Here is a 20,046-nt window from a genome sequence, read left to right as displayed (position 1 = left end):
CCTCCCCAGTTGGTTTATGGCGTTTTGCAGATAATTTCTTGCTTCTTCATCGTATTATTTTTTTTATTTCGGCAAATTTAACTTGTATGCTTTTTGTAAAACACTGATACAGATTGTTATTTTTATGCTTTAGGTAACATTAAATATATTGTTCAAATTCATTCAGTTAAGAGAAACACATCTCTAGTTAATGATTATATTTTATATTCTGTTACATGAAAGTCAAGAGATGCATTATTCAACAGAACTGCAGCAAAACTGAAAGCAATACGAGGGGAACTGAATGATAAACAGTAAGAAATAATTGTGTGAGACTTTATCTGCTGTTAACAAGGAATATCATTAATGTTTAAATGGAGCAGCGGACACACCAGTACAGTATGTCTTTTACACAACGAAATAAACTCAATGTATTTCATTTAATGTTGAATTTACAAGTAGGCACAAATAATTATAGACAGAAATTCACAAAGTCTATAAAATGTCCAATACCTCAACAAATCAAGAAACGGTATGATTTTTTAAAAGGAGTCTGGTGAACAGTAAAAAAAAACATGTTTACCGTCAATAAAAGTTGTTTTCTTTCATGAGTTTATTGGTTAAATCAATTAGACCTAACATTGTAATAAAAAACGTACTTTATATTGTTCCCCTGCTTTCATTTTTTGTGCTGTAATTACAGCCAATTACACAATACACAGTGATTTTCTTTTTTTGCATGCAACAAAATTGGTGTATTTTATCGACAGTAGCTCAATCAAAACCAGACACATTAGAGACGTGTCCGGCAATAATAGAAAAGATTACAGTTCATTATAGTGACTACAATTTCTAGGGAAGGTTGTTTTTTAAGTCGCAACAGCCTGACCTGCAAAGCAGTAAAAAGTACTGCGTTAACACGTTTAATTGGCCACGTAAAAGCCAATGATGAGGATGCTTGGCTGATATGACCAAACCCTTTAACGCTTACATGGGTCATTTCATGTCTCCATAGCGTTATGCATCACAATATAGCATGTTTACATGAAATGAAACCACATGTTAAAGCCGACTGTTATGTATCTGACTTTGTTACAAGCTCTTCTTGTACTTATTGGACTGAGTTTAAAACCCGTTTCTGGATATTGAGCAGCTCTCCGTTTGCTCCTACATTCAACGATTCGAACGTACAGCATCGTCCAACTGCCATGAATATTAAACTAATACAGTTGAAAAGACATTTTATATTGTTTGATGCAACGTGTCCTCATAAAACGGTGCGTTTGACATCTTAAGAAAAGTTGCTCCTCATATTTTGTGCGTTTACCTACAAAGGTCCAGCAACGCTTCAATTTCTGTCTTTTCAAAATAAACTTCCGTCTTCACATGAAACAAAAAGTTGACTTCCTGTTTCACATTGGGAACAAACGGCGGCCTCCTGCCAGAAAGAGCAGCGTTTGTTGGACCCATCCACCTCCAATCTCTCTGGTCCACTTTTACTGTCTTTTGTTCTTCCTCGTTCATGAATACGTGGATAACGAACTGATTATTTTGGGGGATATCATTTTTTGTAGGACGTGACCGGCCTTTTGGATGATATGCATCGTCATATCACCCAGTCCCTGAGACACACATTAAAAGCTACATTTGTTTTATTACACCTGTGCAACCTGTTCTGTTTAATAAATATGTGTACTGCTTTTATGTTGTATTGTTTGTGGACCTTTTGCGTCATTTTTGACATGATCAGATTCTCAAAGACAGGTCTGTGACACTACTGTTTTTATGTTAAGTGTTTTACATCAAAAGGCATTTTGTAAAGCCTACTGCAGAGTAGTCTGCTATTTACTGAGCCCAGAACACATCATTAGCATCAGAGCGTGTCTCTCTGTTTACACTTAATAGGCCATCTGTGTGTCATGGTCCCAGGTCTTCAAGCCCCCTCAATCTAGATTGTCGTGCTGAGTGAAGGGCCTTTGTAAGTCTGTGTGGAGCCAGTAGAGCCCAAACACAGCACTTCATTTTCTGTCTACCTTGCTCTCTTTATTGATGAATCTCATTCTTTACATACAATAAGCAGAGAAGGGCAGTTTACCTGCCGTCACAGAAAACAAATGAAAGACAGTGCACAATATCCGTTATCCATTTTGAAGCCTTAAGTTTGGCATTTTTGGCTATCGCCCGTTTGGTTTTTTGGCCATTGCAAACTTGTTTTTTGGCCGTCGCCATCTTGTTTTTTTTTTTGGCAACCAGAAGTGACACTAGAGGGTGGAGCTAAGTACAACCGAATGCTGAATATTTTTTAGGCGACCAATCATGTTACAATTAACTTTCATGACGTGAAAACACACTGTGAAAGAGTTAAAGTTGTAAGACGAAAAGAGGGACAACGCCACGGTAGAGACCTGTCAATCATAGTGTAGCCCCGCCCTAAAGCATACCCTGCTTTATGGTCTATTTGACTCTCAATGGACCATAATTTACGAACATCCACAGAGAGAGTTCCCAACAGAATCGGCTCATGTGGGCAAGTGGAATATCGGCACATGAGATCCAGCAACTCTTTGAAAGGCTCGGCATTAAAGTGGCGCAGAGTGAGATATCACTTCAAGGAGAGACGACCGCGACGCTCACATCCGAGGAAACTGCACCAGTAAGTAGACGAAAGAATGAACCACTACAAGAGTGGAGCTTCATGACAATCTCTGAAAAACTGCTGGTAAAGTTTTCCTTTGTGCATGAAAGGTGTTCCTGAGTCTAATTCTCTTTCCTGACTTCCACAGTGATATCCTGACTACCATTGATGAGGCAACAAAGAGCAGCAGTAAGATGAAGGACCAAGCTCTACAGCAGAAAATTGAAACAGATTCTCGGGTGGAAATTTGGAAGGGCCGCCTTCTGGTCGATTACAAAAGAGCACAACAAAGAGACCCGGCTGAGGCAGGCCCTCCAGTGACTCAAGTCTGCGGAGACGTGGCACAACATGCTTATCCCGGGTCTTGTTCCAGCAGAAACGGCCACGTTGTTGCCAGACATCCCTTCAAACATCCCTTCAAGCTCCATGTCTGGGGAATGATTTCACGCCACGGTGCGGATCCTTTGGTCACCTTTGAGGGAAACGTGGACAGACGCTATTTCGAGAACGCGATCATCTAAGAAATTGCAGCGCCGTACACGAGGGAACATTTTGGGCCACATCACCGCTTCCTCCAGGACAAGGATCCAGAGCATACCGCTGCGGCGGCTTGCATCGCATCCGAGTGAATCAACTGGGTGAGGACTCCGCCACAGTCACCGGATTTGAACCCTATAAGCTTGTTTGGCAGTCGATGAAAAACTTCATCTGTAAGGATCTAAAGCCTTGCTCAAGGGACGAGCTCATCAGAGCCGTGGAGGACTTTTGGGATGCAAAACTGACCCATGAGTTCTGTAATAGAAGTTATTGATTGTGGAGAACAAAGGAGGGCCGAGTGGAAAGTGAGCAAAACGTCCAACAGTCTACACACACGTTTATGTTGTTTGATTCTGTTTTTACAAAATAAACACTACTTATTTTCGAAAAAGGTTCCTCAGTGGAGTCTTTTTTTCTCTCTTACAAATCAACTCTCACTGAGTTTGTCCTGGTCTGCTCTCTTTTCAAATCGGTGCGAGCTGCTTGAAAAGGCGACTGACGTGCACATTCTCACCTCTCTTCAGGTCGTCAGCCTGAATAAGAGGTGGAGAGGTGAAAATGTGCTCATCGAGTGGCCATTCAGCTGCATTAAAGACTCGCCCAAACAGACGCAAACGCAAAAACACTGAAGAAAAAACCCACGCGTTTTGTAAATGGGACATGCAAACCTCTTTTGTCCATCTCTCAGTAAATAAATGAAAAAATACTGGTAGTTGGGAACAATAGTGAATTAATGTGATTCATTTCTTTACAAAACCAGCATCGTATGACAAGAAAACCAATATTTCCTGCAGGAGACCGCTCTACGTGTGAAACATGAAGTCAATATTGACTTATTTGTCACGCCACTTTAACACAATTCACAATCTTTCCCTGAAAGTATTTCACGATCTTTTCCCAAACCTAACTAAGTAGTTTTGTTGAAACGTAACTTAGATTCCTGTAAAGGTGGAGATATATTTTGAAAAGACTGACTGCCTGTAATGAGCGGAAATTGACAAATGTTGCTGGACTTTTGTAGGACAACGCACGAAAAATGAGGAGTAACTTTTAGTAAGATATCATACGAACCGTAGTATGAGGGGGGGGGGGGGGGGGGGGGGGGGGGCACCCAGTAGTTGGATAAAAGCTGAAAACTGGATTCCAGCTGGCTGGCAGCTACAGAGCCTCCAGCTGAGAGCAGCACTTCTGAGCGTCTGAGACTGTGAACCACACTATGTGTCAGATAAACGGTTCTGAAATTAATCTTTTTCTTGGCTGACGGGAGTGAATCTGACTAATTCCTGATCCCTCCTCAAAGGATTGGACTAATTCCTGGAGTAAAGACGGACCACTGCTTTAATTTCAGAGCCAACAGACGCACACCGACAGAGGTAAACAGGCTGCATCATGGGACTCCACCGCAAATTACACAATCGGTTAATTAGTTAAATGGCACATTTGGACGAAACCAACTCGGTGAGAAAGAAAAATCGGACTAAATGAGACATCAGCTCTAATTAACAGAGACTTAAAGTCACCTGGAGAGAGAGGGGGGGGTCCATCTGGTCCATGTGGCCATTATGAACCAGATGGACCCACATGTGGAGGACGGTTAATGGGCCAACAGTCAGTGTAAACACTTACACACAGATGGAGGGACGGGGCTGCGTTCAGGAGCAGCTGCTGAACTTTTGAAACGTCTGCTCGTCCTCCGTCCTCCTTCACTTCCACCCTACCACCCCCTGTTGTTCTTCCTCCTCTCCTCCTCCTCCTCTTTTATTTCAGTGTCATATAAACGTGTCCCGATGACAGATGCCGCTTTCGTACTGAATACTGGTTTCATGGCCTGACAGGTGTGGCACAGTTTAGGGTCAACAGCACTTTATTAAAGTGAGAGCCGTCACTGTGACAATACTGATGATTCCCGCTGCGTTACATAACGTAAGGAGGAAGTTAGAGGTTTCATTTTCCTTTTCTTCTGTTTAGGGTTTAGTATGTAAGACCTTTTAAAAAGCTCCCTATTGGTTTTATTTATTCTCATATAGATTCAGCAACCTCCTCAGGCATTTTTCCCTTTGTTCACCTATTTTATTGTTAATCAATCCTGCAATGAATAACTTTATTTACCGAAATCCATCTAATGTTGCTTCCCTTTCCCCATAGAGAGCTGAGTTGTGACAAGTGTATGTGCTAACCCTGCAAATCTCTGACGAAGACTGAAGATATTTAAAAAAAATGTTCTTGTTATTGTCAACAACTCCCAGAAAAACAAGAAAGCAAACAACACATTCACAACTATATACTCTTATTAAAACAGTTGGTCACTGTAGTTTTCAATCAAACAAACAGGAGGAAATAGGGCATTTGTTGGGGACTATTTTCAGCGGCGGATGAATCCACATTTGGTTCTCTGGTGAGTATTTGGTGCAGCAGACACACTCACTCTTTTCATGGGATTTGTTGACTATAAGACAATTAAAGAATATCCTCAGATTTATCCTTTAATCATGATATTGAGTTGCTATTTAATTTACTGGATTAGGCCAAAAAAAAACAGCTCATCCTGTCTGGATATTTTTCCATAAACGGCTCTCAGAATATGTACCGTGTCATAATATTTATGGGATTTGCTACTTTAAATGAGGTAAACCAGGATAGATCTACTGCCACGTAACCCCTGGATGAAACCAGCCATGAACAAGGGAGGATGACTTTAAATACAGCCTCTGTTCTCATCGGGTATGTGTCACTTTGTAAGAGCAGAAGAACAAGGAGGAGAAAATTAATATTGATTGCTCTCTGCTCTCTTTAAAACATGAATATTTCATTTTTTAGATCCAGAAGTCGAAGTCTATTAGTTTCACATCAGGTATCTGTTGGTGGACGTTCACCTCTGTACTGCTGTCGCTCTGTTTGTGATCAGCAGAGATTAGCACAGATAATGTGTTCCGTGCTTGTTGTGCAGCGGTTGGAAAAAAAATCTCAAAATTTGAAGGCAAGACACTAGAAGTAAAAACATTGTTTAAATTCTCCTAAATTCACCAAACGTTACCATTAGATAATACTCATTTGCATGTTTAAACAAAACATTTCAGAAAACTTGTAATACAAAAAATAATCGTATTAATGTGAGTGATGAAGTGGTGAAGTTTCATGGTGAGATCTATGAGTTCATTGTTTGACCCTATTTACCTGTAGACTCCTCTAAATAAGTCTTCTGTAATTTAACGGACGTTTTCTATCAATGGAGTTTTTCTCAGACTCTGATCCAGAAATCTCCACTTCAGCAGTTCTGACATCCACCAAACTTCACACCTTCATTCCTCTCTGTGTGCTGAAGCTTTCTACAGAGGGCTTTGTCCACACACTCATTTATACTACATTTTATCAGCAAACATCGTGCAGGAAATGGATTTTTTTACGTGATACAAAGATAAATCCAAAATATCCTATAAACCTTTGACTCTAATATGCCAACAAAATGAAACAGTAAATGTATGCAATATTCAGATTCATGTTCTGAAAATGTAAACAAATAACCTTATTTAGCGTTGTTGTGATTTGATATATGTTATGTTATATGATTATATATGTTTTCGGGGATCATTAGTTTAATCAGTATCTAATAGTTTTAAATGAAAAGCCATAATTTGTAGAAACATGTAGAAGTAGTAAATGAACTACACTGATAGTCCACTTACTCTCACTGCTGTTGTGTTTGTGTTGAGGTCAGACTGCTCCATTGTGTCCATATTAATCACATATTATGGATTTTGCTCGGTACAGAAAAACACATTGTACTGGTATTTGGTAATTAAAATAAAGCTAATTAAATATTGGACCACGGCCAAAAAATTCCAGTTTTCATAATTTGTTCTGCGTGTTATCACCTTTCTTTAATTTGCTTTCACTGCACTTGCAAAGTAAACACTACTTTCTGTGTTTCCCAGTTTAATTCAAAAGGCTATGAGCGGCTTTAGAAGGTGACTGAACCTCTCTTCAGGTGATCAGCTTGATGATGAGGAGCTAGAGAGGAGAACATGTGTTCACGCCGCTTTAATGACTCGCCCAAACAGATGCAAACACAAACCCACGTTATGTACATGAAACAGTCACCGTGTGGTCTTCTGTTGGACTATGTTGAAGTGGTTGTAGTGAAGAAATCACTAAACTAGGGAGAACCCTGGAGAGGTTGAGTGGCATGGTTCATCTGGAGCTGCTTTCATACCTGCTTGGTACATTTTCAAAAGGAGTCTGGTGGGTTTGTTTTTTTCTGCTGTTAAAGCTGAACTTAGTGTTTATGTCATATGAGGTCTAGTTGCAGCCCTGGCTGCTCCAAACCAATTATTTTTTAACAAGCTCTTTGTTACCGTCAGATACAATAAACAGACCCATCAGGTCCGATAAAGACTTCCTTTCACCCTTGATTCCCCCCCGATGGCTCCACATAGAGCTGATTGTACAGTTTGACAGTTTGAATTTTGGTGCAAACCCAAAAAAGATCCAGAAGTCGAAGTTTTAAAAGGTGTGAAAGTGACCCAGCGAAATGAAAAACAAGCTGCTGGTTTACAACGTTCTGCTGAAGGCTCGTTTTATGCCACATGCAGCTCAGGGTGTCGGCAACATGTCCGTACGATCTCGAGAGACAAAAGGACACTGAAGCACAGAGTCTACAGATTCCAACAACGTGTGAATCATATTCATGGTTTGTATTATCACTAAGAAAGTAACAGAAACATGGAGTACTGAGAATATGTGATTAACGTTCGTGGTTTAAGTTGTAAACGTGGTTCAGGTTGGGATGTGTGGGTCAGGTTTAACGTAGTGGTTAAGGTTGTAACACATCATTTACATTTTTAAATGGACAGGTTTTTATTAATTAAGATTGTGAAACGTGATAAACGTTGTGAGACGGTTGACGTTGTACACAGACGAGGTTAACATTGCAGTTAGGTTGCAGGAACAAAAACCACCAAGGTTAGGAAAAACATCACGGTTTATCTTAAAACAATTACGTTTGTAACGTAACACAAGCTACATACGTAACGTCATGTGACTCAGTGGCGTAGCATCGTGTGAGATTGCTCACAAAAACAATTACTGAACTTTAGTCTTCATACAGGACACGGACGCTGGTCCCCTGAGTCAGAGTCCTGTGTTTGTTTGCGAAACATGTAATAATATTTAGTGTGATTTTCTGGTAGATAGAAGAAGATCCAGGGTTCTGGTTTACGTCCCTAAACTGCACAATCTGGTGACAAACTTTGCACGGATAGAAGTCAGTATCTAAAGTCATTGAGAGGACGTCAACATAATCGTGGAGGGATCTTTAAGTGATGATATAACGCTACCTGATTGGCTGAATACAGAAACACACACACGGCGTATTTCCTTCCTTGTCACGTCTTCGTTTGTGTTTAATTTCCAGAGCTGTGTTTCATTTCTCTCCCTGCAGCACTGTGTGACTCACTGCTGATGGAAACTGCTTTTTAAATAAATAAAAAAAAACCTTGTATTATAAATAAATTGCTTTATCAGGAACAGATCGCTTCATCATCGTTGTGCTGGTTATTGGAGAAACACTTTGTTTCTATTAAAGCGTCCAGCCGTGCAGAACCGCAGTAACCGGGATTTAAAAATGCCACGTCGCTCAGAGGCAGACTGTGTGTGCGGGCGGGAGATAAGGGGTTTCTGGTGGAACACATTTCTACATTGGAAGTAAATAACGACGTACGTCGGCGGAAACAAAGCAGGAAGAAGTGTGCGTGTGCTGTAATTTAAAGTTCTGCACTGTTCCTCAGAGAAGTTCTCATTGAATGTGTCTGTCGGGGGGGAACGGGGGGTCTGGGACTCTTTGAGCAAATTTGAATTTTTATTTCTAATTTCATTGTGATTTGGGCCCGACTCACTCACACACCTGAAGCAGAATAAAACTAAATCGGATTTCATCTGCTGCAGATTCGGGGCTGAATATTATCTGCAGGAAAAAACACTTTCAGAGACGGAGGAATCCGTGCGAGTGGAAGAAGGTGGAAGAGTTCAGGAGGAGTCAGGAGATCCTCCTACTCAAAAGACACTTTTAACTTTCTTCTTATGAACACACGCTGCACCTCCAAATGGTTTCATACGTTATGTAAAGTTTATACGACAAAGAGGAACGAGATGGTATAGACAGCTGAGAGGAAGGCAGATCAGCTGGTGATATTTGATCCTCAGAGGAAGGAGAATTACTCAAACTATAGAGGATCATTTCTTCTGAAAAACGCAAAACCACCAAATTTGCAAATACGTGTTTTTCAGTGGACAGCATCTTTAATGTTCCTCCACATACTTGTGTTTTGGTCCAATGGCTCTATATAATACAATGACCACGACACTCAGCTGTTTTGGATAAATAGCCAGTCGATTTAGTTGTAACTTTAGTCGGCTGTTAGTGGCAACAAGTGGCAAACAACGCAATTTAAAAGCGATGTGATTGGAGATTCTTACCAATATGAATTTGAAGTCTATGGATGTTCTATACATTTCTTACTGTCAACAAAGCCCACGTGAAATACATAAAGTAGCAGTGAATGTATGTATTGTGTGAGATCTCCATTAAAAACATCAAAGAGTCTCACTGTTTTTCATCACCATGAACACACACACACACACACACACACACACACACACACACACACACACACACACTGTAGTTTATTTCGACTCAATCCCACATTGAAATACTCACTACAGCATCAAATGTGGATTAATCCACCGCTGAAAATAGTCCCCAGCAAATGCCCTATTAACTACAGTCACCAGCTGTTTACTGAGTCTTTTTAAAAACGAAATGATATATTTTCGTTTGAAAAGATTTACTTCTTCACTAGGAACCAATGAGCTCGTGGCTGAGAGCCACAGACAGGAAGTAAGAAAGTATAGAGAGACGGATTAACACATTGTTGGTTGGCGTCTTGGGATTTGTCGACAGTAAGAAAAACACAGAATAACAAATTTGTTTAAAAGTGTCTTCTCCTGCTCTGGTTTCTAACAATGCAGATATTTTAGATTTATTCTGCCACCACCACCAGTACAATGGTGCTGAATGGGGTTTTGTTTAACTCGTCCACAGAAAGCGCCCCCGGTTACTCTGGATAATCCTCAGACCTCTTTCCATTTAATTTTAGTTTTTGCTAAAACACAAGCCTCACCAATAAAAAGAGTCCACGGAGAGATCCTCTACTTCCTCTTCTTATTCAATGTCCACTGTTCTGTATCTCTTATAAAGTGTCTGTTCTTTTTTCAAACCAAAGTGGAATGTTTTCTACCCGTGTTGTATTTGGTGTCTGGAGACTTTTACGTGGTTTAATCCAAAATAAAATAAATGAATATCTGACCTGAACTTCTAACTCTCCTAAAACCTACCAGAAGGAAAACAAATTAAAGTCCATGAGCGAACCGACGCAGGTTCAGAAAACTGAATCAACATGCTGAGTTGAAAGCTTTACTTTCTGTTTGTCTTGAATAAAAGATCGGATACAAATGTATAATAAGTACATTGTTGTTGAGAACCTAATAGGAAGATGAGCGAGTGTGATAAACAAATGAATACCTTATTGGAAATTAATCAAACTTTGTTTTACTCACCATGTTCCACTTTGGGAAGAGGAAGTCGGTGCCGACGTACTCGAAGAAATGAGCAAAACCTTCTTTCAGCCAGACGTCCTCCCACCAGACCGGAGTCACCAGATCCCCAAACCACTGAAAGACACCAAGCAGAAAGGATCCGATGTGGTTTTTATGTCGGGTATAATTCATTTATCGGAAACGATTTACATTCTGGTGGCGTGTTTAAGGAAGCAAATGTCCAAACAAAAGCAAAGTGGTTCACACTGAAGGTGACGTTTTCATATTCAACATATCTTAGCGGAAGAGGAATTGAATCCACTCTTTATTTACTATGTAGTGATATGAATTCTTTTCATTTTATTTGCATTTCTGAATTCTTTGTGAAAGCCTCACGATGAAAAGTCACAGGATCACCACAGTCCGTACGACTCATCCTCTGGGGAGCATGAACGTCTGAACCTCATTTCGAGGCACTCCATCCGACAGTTGTTCAAATATTTCACAACAATCAACAATGTCAGCTTCACGGTTGCACCAGAGACAGGGGATAGCTAGAGTCTGTAGGACAAGTCCTCAGGGGAGCATGAAAACAAGTTCAGGGCAATCAATTCAAAGTGGTGGACCAACAGACCAACCGCTAGCATGGCAGAAATTCACAATGTTACAGCCAAGAAGGAGCGTCTTGGTCTCCACCTGGTGGATCCAAACCACCAGAGGGCCGACACGATGAAGCAGGTCTCGTTCATCAGCAACACCGGAGGGGCAACCGGCAACGTTGCGCCAAAGTTTGACAAAAGCCAGCCGTGGGTTTGGCGCTCAGCCCGACAGGACTCCTGCATCATGTCTCTGGGCCCCTTCAGAACCTCGTCAGGGTGACGCAACGGTGAAGTTTAATAAAAGCGGCGCACGTAGAAAAATAGACTGAACTCTGCCGATAGCGGAACGTACGGCCGCGAGAGTAATGCCTTTGGACCGAGGCTGTTTCCTGGCAACGCGGCCTGAATGAAAACGGTGTAACGTTTGGGAACAAACGCGTGTCCCTGCCAGCTTTGTTTCTGAGTCTGAATGTTTCCTTCACAGCTTCAGCTGCAGAGCGGATGGCAGACGATCTTAAAAAAAAAAAGAAAAGAAAAAAGTTTTCCTCTAAATTCACTTTAAACACGTCATTAAAGCAGGAAAGAGACGCGCTGCAATGTTACAGTGTGTGTGTGTGTGTGTGTGTGTGTGTGTGTGTGTGTGTGTTGCTCTGCATATTTGGCAGTGTTCAGTGTTCCTGCAGTAAATTGTCCTTCAACTGATCAAAGTCTGTATGTAAAGTAAAGAGCGAGGCTGTGCATGTATGTGTGTGTGTGTGTGTGTGTGTGTGTGTGTGTGTGTTTAAGTCCTATTTGCATCACTTTACACTGCGGTTGAAACAAGTCAGGTTTAATCACGTCGCCCCAAAGTCATCAGTCTGTCCACGTGACGCACACAACAACCTCTCATCTCACACCACCAACAACAACGAGCTCGGGGACATTGGTACCGACTGGGGCTGGACTGAGACAGACAAACCAAAGGGCATCAGAAATGAATGAAAGTGACACAAATGATATCTCCACACCTGCGTGGACACACAGTACGCGGCGGCTGAAGCAGAAGAACGAGTCCACACGCGCACGCTAACTTCCTCCGACTCTCTGGCAAGGTCGACGGCGTCTGGGCAGGGATTCAAACCGACCACCCTGTGGGAGCCGGCCGGCTGCTCGGCGGCTTGTTGAACTCCCCGAGGCAGAGCTCCAGTCGCACTGGAGACACGCTGCGGTTCACGGGGAATAATATGTATATATATATATATTAATATATATGAATATATGGAGCCTCAATCCATCAGACAAATGTAACTAAGTACATTTACTCAAGTACTCTACTTAAGTACAACTTTGAGGTGCTTGTACTTAGCTTGAGTATTTTCTTTCCATGGTTTCAAATATTGTACTTTTTACTAAACTCCATTCATTTGTCAATTTAAGGTATTTTGACGATTTTGATTATGATGAATAATAATGAATAAATATCTTTTTATTATTTTTAAGTTTCCCAGCAGTATATGAAGTAATTTAAAGTAGCTCCACCTTTACCAGCTGCAACAGTTAAGTGATGAACATCTGAAATACATAAGTCCTGCATTTAAAATGTTATTAAAAGTACAAAAGTATTAGCATCAAAACACACTAAAAGTACCAAAAGTAAAAGTACTTTTTATGCAGAATGGCCTGTTTCACAATGATTTATTGTATATTACTAGATTATAATCTTTGATGCATTGATGGGAGAGTGTAGAGCCGTTCATCATTCTGTGGAGAGATCTCGGCTGTAGAGATATATATATATATATATATATATATATATATATATATATATATATATATATATATATATATATATATATATATATATATATATATATATATATATAAAAATACATCTGAACAACTCAACAGCAAAGTGTCTTTCCAGCTCAGCCGAGGAGGACGACATAAATGTTCACATCTCCGGTAGACGAGGAGAAAATAGTTTCTACTTTAATCTGCTCACAACAAGATATTGCATCGATATACTCCAGTAATATAAGATGTATCATTCTGCATTATGAGCACTTTTACTTCTGGTATTTTAAGTGTGTTTTGATGATCGTACTTTTCGGAACATATTGAAAGATTTTGACTTGCAACTGTGGATTTTTACATTTCTTTTCTGCCAACAGCGATCCTCTCTGAAGTCAGAGCGCTGATAAAAACAATGAGCCGGCTGCATGAGATGGATTTTTACTGCAGAAATAACCGCAGGTCTATAAATGAAGTCATGAACCCTTAACACCAGGTGGACGTGTTCAATCTGCCGGGAACACAGAGGATCAAACGAGTATTAGGGAGATTTTTCTGTTTAATTATTAAATTTGGATCAAACCGCGGTAAAATCAGTTTTCTGCTCTTTGATTTTCGTCCTCCATCAGTGCTGCTGAGCTCCTCCTTCATCAAACATGACAGTTTGCATTGGAGTTTTTGTTCTCCTGCTTTGAAGGGATCGCGGCCTTCATCCAGCGGGCCGCTGACGTTAGGAGTGGGTCGGTGCCGTCTCACTTGTCATCAAACCGTTTCCACGCTGGTACGGTGTGTTCACGCCTCCTGACAAACACTAAATAGAATTAACTTTACACAGTAGGAGCTCTCTGTAGTTCTTCTGGAATCATTCAAAATGACGGCTTCTGTAGTTTCTACAGCACGCTTTGTTTCCATTAGTCGTCTCTCGTCCTGTTTCAGCCTCATTAAAACAGAAAACAAGCCTGCAGTGGGTCGGCGGTTTGTGTCGGGGAAGTTGACTCCGGTTGCTATGGTTCCGCTGTTGCTGTGGTTACACGCGTGCATCGTGGAGGGTGGGGGGGGGGGGGGTTGTAAACCGAAGGACGGGGGAAGCAAAAAAAAAAAACGGAGAGGATGCAAAGCTGAAGCCGAAAGACTGCTGAGGCGGAGGATTGAGGGAGAGATGACGAGTCAGAAAACAGAGAGACGGAGGTCTCTCGATAAGATTTAGGAAAAGACAAGAAGATGCCACACATAATACCTCCGACCCCACCAGCACTCGCTTACTATGAAGAATTACGTCTTTGTTTTTTATAATTTGTGTTCAAACGCACCTCTTCTTGTTTATTTTGCAGTTTTGCTGTCTCACAAAATAAAAGCCGACACAGCTTATGAAATGTAAAAATGAGAAGCGCTGATCTCTCGATGTATCAGGGATGAGGCATGTTTTAAAGGAGGGGGGGGGGGGGCGCCTCAAACTCTTCACAAAGTTTTGGACAAACAGGATGTAAATGTTCACTGAATATGATGATCACTCACCCACGTTGCAGCTTTATGGAGCTATTTTTGCCTCGTTTATCTAACAGATTTGGTTTTACAGCACATGTATTTATGGTCCAGTAGCTGTCCGGCACCAAACGACGTGTTGTTCATTATATTTAAACTGTTGCTGGGGATTTGACCACCTGTTCTGCATCAAATGGCAGCCAAGCAAAGTTAGCGATGGTGGTTCAGGAAGTGGAGTTGGTGGAAAACTAAATGGAATAAAAAACCTAAAGCAGGTGGATGCAAACAGGAAGTCAGCGGGGTGTTAATGCCTGCTGGATGAGTAAATAGACAGGTGATGGTGACGCCGATGTTTTTACTATTACTAAAAAACAAACTCTTTTACTCTTATTATCTTGGATTGATACTCGAGGCCAGCGTCTTCTTTAGCAGAATGTTGGGAGTAAAACCTCCACAGCAAAGTCACAGTGCTTTTATTAGATCTTTTGGTGTGTGCACACCTTGCTCCACCAATTAGAGGTGAAGAGGTCTGCCAGGGACCCTGGGAATAATGTAGTCGATCACACCAGCAAATGCAATTTTCAGAAAATACATTGCAGTTGCTGGCATTCTTTAAAAAAAGAAATAATTTCAAACTAATTATGCAATGATGCAGTGAATTAAAACAAAAGACAAAAAGGCTTTTCTATCCTTCACCTCTCTCTCGGTCTCTCTCTCTCTCTCTCTCTCTCTCTCCAGAACAAAGCAGATCTGTGCCTTTGATCATCCTCCTCTTCCTCTTCCTCCTCTCCCTCCGTCTGACCCTGATAAATATTCATCCCTCTCTTCAGCAGAGGGACTGAATCTGATTTACGCTCTCCGTTTGGATGGAGCTCCTCACAGCTCCATGACAGCCAACACACCATGAGGCCTGCTTGTCATTTGGCACAAATTCTGTTTACATCAACACATCTGTGAAATCAGAAAGAGTTCCTCGGTGTCTTCCACCCTCACTGGCTGAATGTGAAATGAACAGTTGCTGCAAACTCTCAAACCTCCTGCTTAATTAATCGTTGTGTGACTGGCAGGTTGGGGATTTAACGGTGGCCACTGACCAAATGTTGATACGTTTCTGCAACTTGATTTGGATGAAAGCCTTTGATGCGGAGTGATTCGGTAGACCAACAGGAATCTGGACCATTCCCAGCTGGGATAAGAATGCTGGACCCAGAATTTAAAAAAACACGCTGTATCAGGTCAGTGTTTGGAAACGGGACTTTTTGAACCAATTGGACCAGTTATCTTCACCTGGACCAGGACTTGAACCAGCCCTGGTCAGTTGGACCAGATGCAAGTACCTTGCAGCATCTGTACTACTTGGACCTGGTATAAGACCCTGCCTAAAGAGTTCTAGACCAGTTGGATCCAGGCTGAGAGCCTACCTGCACTAGTTGGACTTATTCTTATCAGGTAGATCCAGGAAAAGAACCCTTTCGCATCTGGATGAGGTCTGGACCAGCAGGAGTAGGATCTTTCTGCAGAGTTCTGTACCAGTTCAACCTTGCCTCGTTGCTTCTGGACCAGTGGGATAGGACCTTTTTCAAAGAGTTCTAGACCAGTTGAGTTGAGTTCTAAACCAGTTCTTTCAAGGATAACGCGTTTTGGATCTGTTGGATCCAGAGACTCACCTAGCTGTGGTCTTCTATCCAGGCCAAGGGGCTTGTTGAAGAATATTGGATGAGTTGGATCGATACTAAGAAGCTTGTTGCAGAGTGTTAGACCAGTTGGATCGATACTAAGAAGCTTGTTACATGGTTTTAGACCAGTTGGATCGATACTTTGAAGCTTGTTACATGGTTTTAGACCAGTTGGATCTAAGCTAAGAGGCTAAATGCTGAGTTCTTGCCATGTCTAACCTTGGCTAATAGCCTGGCGGTGGAGTAGGGGGGGTTAAAGACTTGTTTTAGAGTTATAGACCAGCTGTACCCAGGCTAATAGACTCCTTTCAGAAATTTGGACCTGTTAAAGCCAGGGTAAAAGCCTAGCTGCAACGTTCTGGACAAGATGAACCTGGGCTAGGAGCCTGGCTACAGAGCTCTGGACTATTTGGACATGGGCTAAAAACCTCAGTGGACCTGAGTGAAAAGGTTTCCCGCAGAGCTGGATCTAGTACAGATGGGACTCTCTGGAGCTTGAGCTTGAAGTGTAGTCCGATTTTATCAGGCTTTCAGCAGCAAATTAGTTTGAAAAGTCTGCTCCTGTGGTGCGTTCACATGCAGGCAAAAAGCTCGGACATCTGTCGGTAAGTCGGAGTAAGAGATGAGACGGAAAGACACATTCGTGCAGAGAGACAGTTTGTGTGTTCGGCTCTGTGACTCTGATCGTTTCTCTTATTCTCGTTGTTCCTGAGAGTTCTGCCGCAGTCTCATTATTCACCATGTGTGCGTCTGAAGTCTAAATTGCTATATAAAGCCGTCTGGCAAAAGCAATCCGTCACAACCATGAAACCTTTGATTCACAACAACAGACCTACACAGCTCGGTGTGTGTGTGTGTGTGTGTGTGTGTGTGTGTGTGTGTGTGTGTGTGTGTGTGTGTGTGTGTGTGTGTGTGTGTGTGTGTGTGTGTTTCAGTGTGATTTGTTGATGCCAACGAATCAGAGCGAAACAATTCAGCCTAACGAGAGACAGACAGGGAGAACAACAAGATGTGACACTGAATGCTAAATACTTTGCTCTCCATACTGTACTGAACTGCACATGACACCTCCAATGAGCCACAACTTTACATTATGAAGACTCCGTCTTACACGAACACAACATGAATAAATCATAGTCCATCCTAAATAAAATATGAACAAAGGGCATTGGGTTAAACCACATTTCTATTATTTAATGCATGAGGCTGCTTTTATTCTTAATGCGTCTTATTGCCAAAAGACCAAAACCAACAATCAATCGATTGCTGTGGCTCTCCTACTGAATCAGACACTGTTAAACACATCTCACAAATGTTTTTAGGAATTTTTGTAGGGTTGAGTAGCTGCAGCGCGTGTGTCCATTGTGATGGAGAAACATGTGTTTTGAATAAAGCTCTATGGTTCAGAGGAAGAAGAGGTATTACACGCTATACTCATCAGTAGATGCAGTCACTGTTGGGTATACCATCGCCTGTGTATATTGCCATAACATAACATAATTATCCACAATAGATATTATATAGTATAAGTGAAGCATCACTGTGTTTGCACTTCATTATAGCAGTTTAGTACAAGGTGTGTGTGTGTGTGTGTGTGTGTGTGTGTGTGACGACCTACTGTGTAGTCGCTGCAGGAGTGTGTTGAGCCTCACTAATAAGCCTCTCACACACACACACACACACACACACACACACACACACACACACAGTGTTAGATGTTTGTTTATGGTCTGTTAATTAGCCTCGGACATGAGCAGGAGGCAGCGCAGCACGCACACGCGCACACACACACACACACACACACACACACACACACACACACACACACACACACACACACACACACACACACACACACACACACACACACACACACACAGCTAAATATAACTGCATTCCTCTCACACATTAGTATTGATTACACCCTCCTGTCCTTCAGTACTGAGGCAGTTTGTGTTCAGCTTATAAAAGAATCTGAAGAAAATATTTTAGTCTCTAGATTTTGGAACAAAAAACAGTTCCACACATGTAACTTTAAATTGTGTTTTTCAGAAACATCCTTAAATAGATGTGTGTATATATATATATATATACACACACACACACACACACACACACACACACACACACACATATGACCCAAAAATACATCTAGGTTATTTTAATTTACTGTGAAGTTACAGATCAAATGTCTGCTGAGTGAAGGTTTTATTATTACACTGAAGGCATCAGTTCAGATTTAATGAAAATGACAACATCTGTTTTCTTTGTGTTGATGGAGAAGGAAAGCTGAGCATCAGGGTGAAACAAATATAAAATAAAACAGAGAGAGAGAGAAATGATGCTTAAATAAAGAGAGAGAGAGAGACAGGTAGAGAGAGAGAGAGAGAGAGAGAGAGAGAGAGAGAGATGATGCTTAAATAAAGAGAGAGAGAGACAGGTAGAGAGAGAGAGAGAGAGAGAGAGACAGGTAGAGAGAGAGAGAGAGAGAGAGAGAGAGAGAGAGAGAGATGACGCTTAAATAAAGAGAGAGAGAGAGACAGGTAGAGAGAGAGAGAGAGAGAGAGAGAGAGAGATGACGCTTAAATAAAGAGAGAGAGAGACAGGTAGAGAGAGAGAGAGAGAGAGAGAGAGAGACAGGTAGAGAGAGAGAGAGAGAGAGAGAGAGAGACAGGTAGAGAGAGAGAGAGAACAATGAGGTGATTTATAGCTCCTTATATTCTAATGAACTCTATGCAAACATGGTCTGCAGTAATAAATTATCCACTTTGAACTCAAACACTGCAGGGAAAAACAGACAGCTTCAACGCACACATACAACACTGTGAGTAGGTGTGTTTACCCTTGTACTTATGTCCTTGTGAGGACAGAGTAGAAAACTTGAATTGTTTGAAGCATTGAAACCTTTTTCCACCAGAATTATCATGCTAAGAAACTGCTAAAAGTAGGCGATAGACTCCTTTCACACTCTTGTTTTTCTGGTGCGTCACGTTCAATGACAACCTCTGCTTCTGAAAGTGAAGCCGATGCGTCACGTGTTAAAGCTGCATTCTCTCTAGTGTCCACCAGGGGGCAACTCCTCTGGTTGTATAGAAGTCTAGTCTAAAATGACTCTACTTCTCTCTTGATTTATTCCCTCAGTAAACATTGTAAACATGAGTTTATGGTCTCAATCTCTAGTTTACAGTCTTCTTCAATACAGCATGATGTTCATTTAGTACATTATGCTCCATTTAGAGTCAAACAGACCAGAAAGCAGGGGATGCTTTAGGGGCGGGGCTACACGCTGATTGACAGGTCTCTACCGCGGTGGCGTCCGGTCTGGGTGTTGTCCGTGTTTTTGTCTTAAACTCTTTCACAGTCTGTTTTCCCTCCATGAAAGTTAAGGGTTTACTTAGCTCCACCCTCTCGTGTCGTTTCTGGTTTTAAAAAAAAAACAAGATGGCGACGGGCTGAAATGCTGAAACGGGAGTCCTCAAACCGATGGGTGAAGTCATGGTGACTACGTACACAACAGGGTTAGCAAACAGTGAAGATGTTACGGTGGTTTCTTCTTTGGTGCCCGCTAAGTTCGACTGCTGCCAAAGCCAAAATGCAGATGTTTGTGCAGTGGGTAGGGGGCTGTAAGCAGGTGTGACACAGTGTAATGTAAAGTTGGGGACTTGTTTTAACAAACCGAATCTCTCTTTGTTATTTTCACAGCAGTTCATGTCCTTAAACCTGTTGGCGTCACAAACAGAATTGTAATCCGTCTGACGTCGAGTCTGCTCATTTATCA

At 41.6% G+C, this 20,046-nt stretch overlaps 1 protein-coding gene across 1 annotated transcript in view; it reads right to left on the bottom strand.

Moving 5' to 3' along the window:
- LOC137866577 (thyrotropin-releasing hormone-degrading ectoenzyme-like) overlaps positions 1-20,046 on the bottom strand; it is a 122,667-nt gene that overhangs the window by 38,209 nt on the left and 64,412 nt on the right. The window contains exon 5 of the mRNA XM_068702575.1: positions 10,763-10,876. Coding sequence (XP_068558676.1) covers positions 10,763-10,876 — 114 coding nt within the window. The remainder of the gene's footprint in view (positions 1-10,762; positions 10,877-20,046) is intronic.

Source organism: Cebidichthys violaceus, unplaced genomic scaffold (genome assembly GCF_023349555.1).
Source record: "Cebidichthys violaceus isolate CVI_PGR_0920_01 unplaced genomic scaffold, fCebVio1.0.p SCAF_86, whole genome shotgun sequence".
Lineage (NCBI taxonomy): Eukaryota > Metazoa > Chordata > Actinopteri > Perciformes > Stichaeidae > Cebidichthys > Cebidichthys violaceus.
Note: the sequence above shows the minus strand (reverse complement) of the source record. Positions and strands in the feature narration are given on the sequence as shown.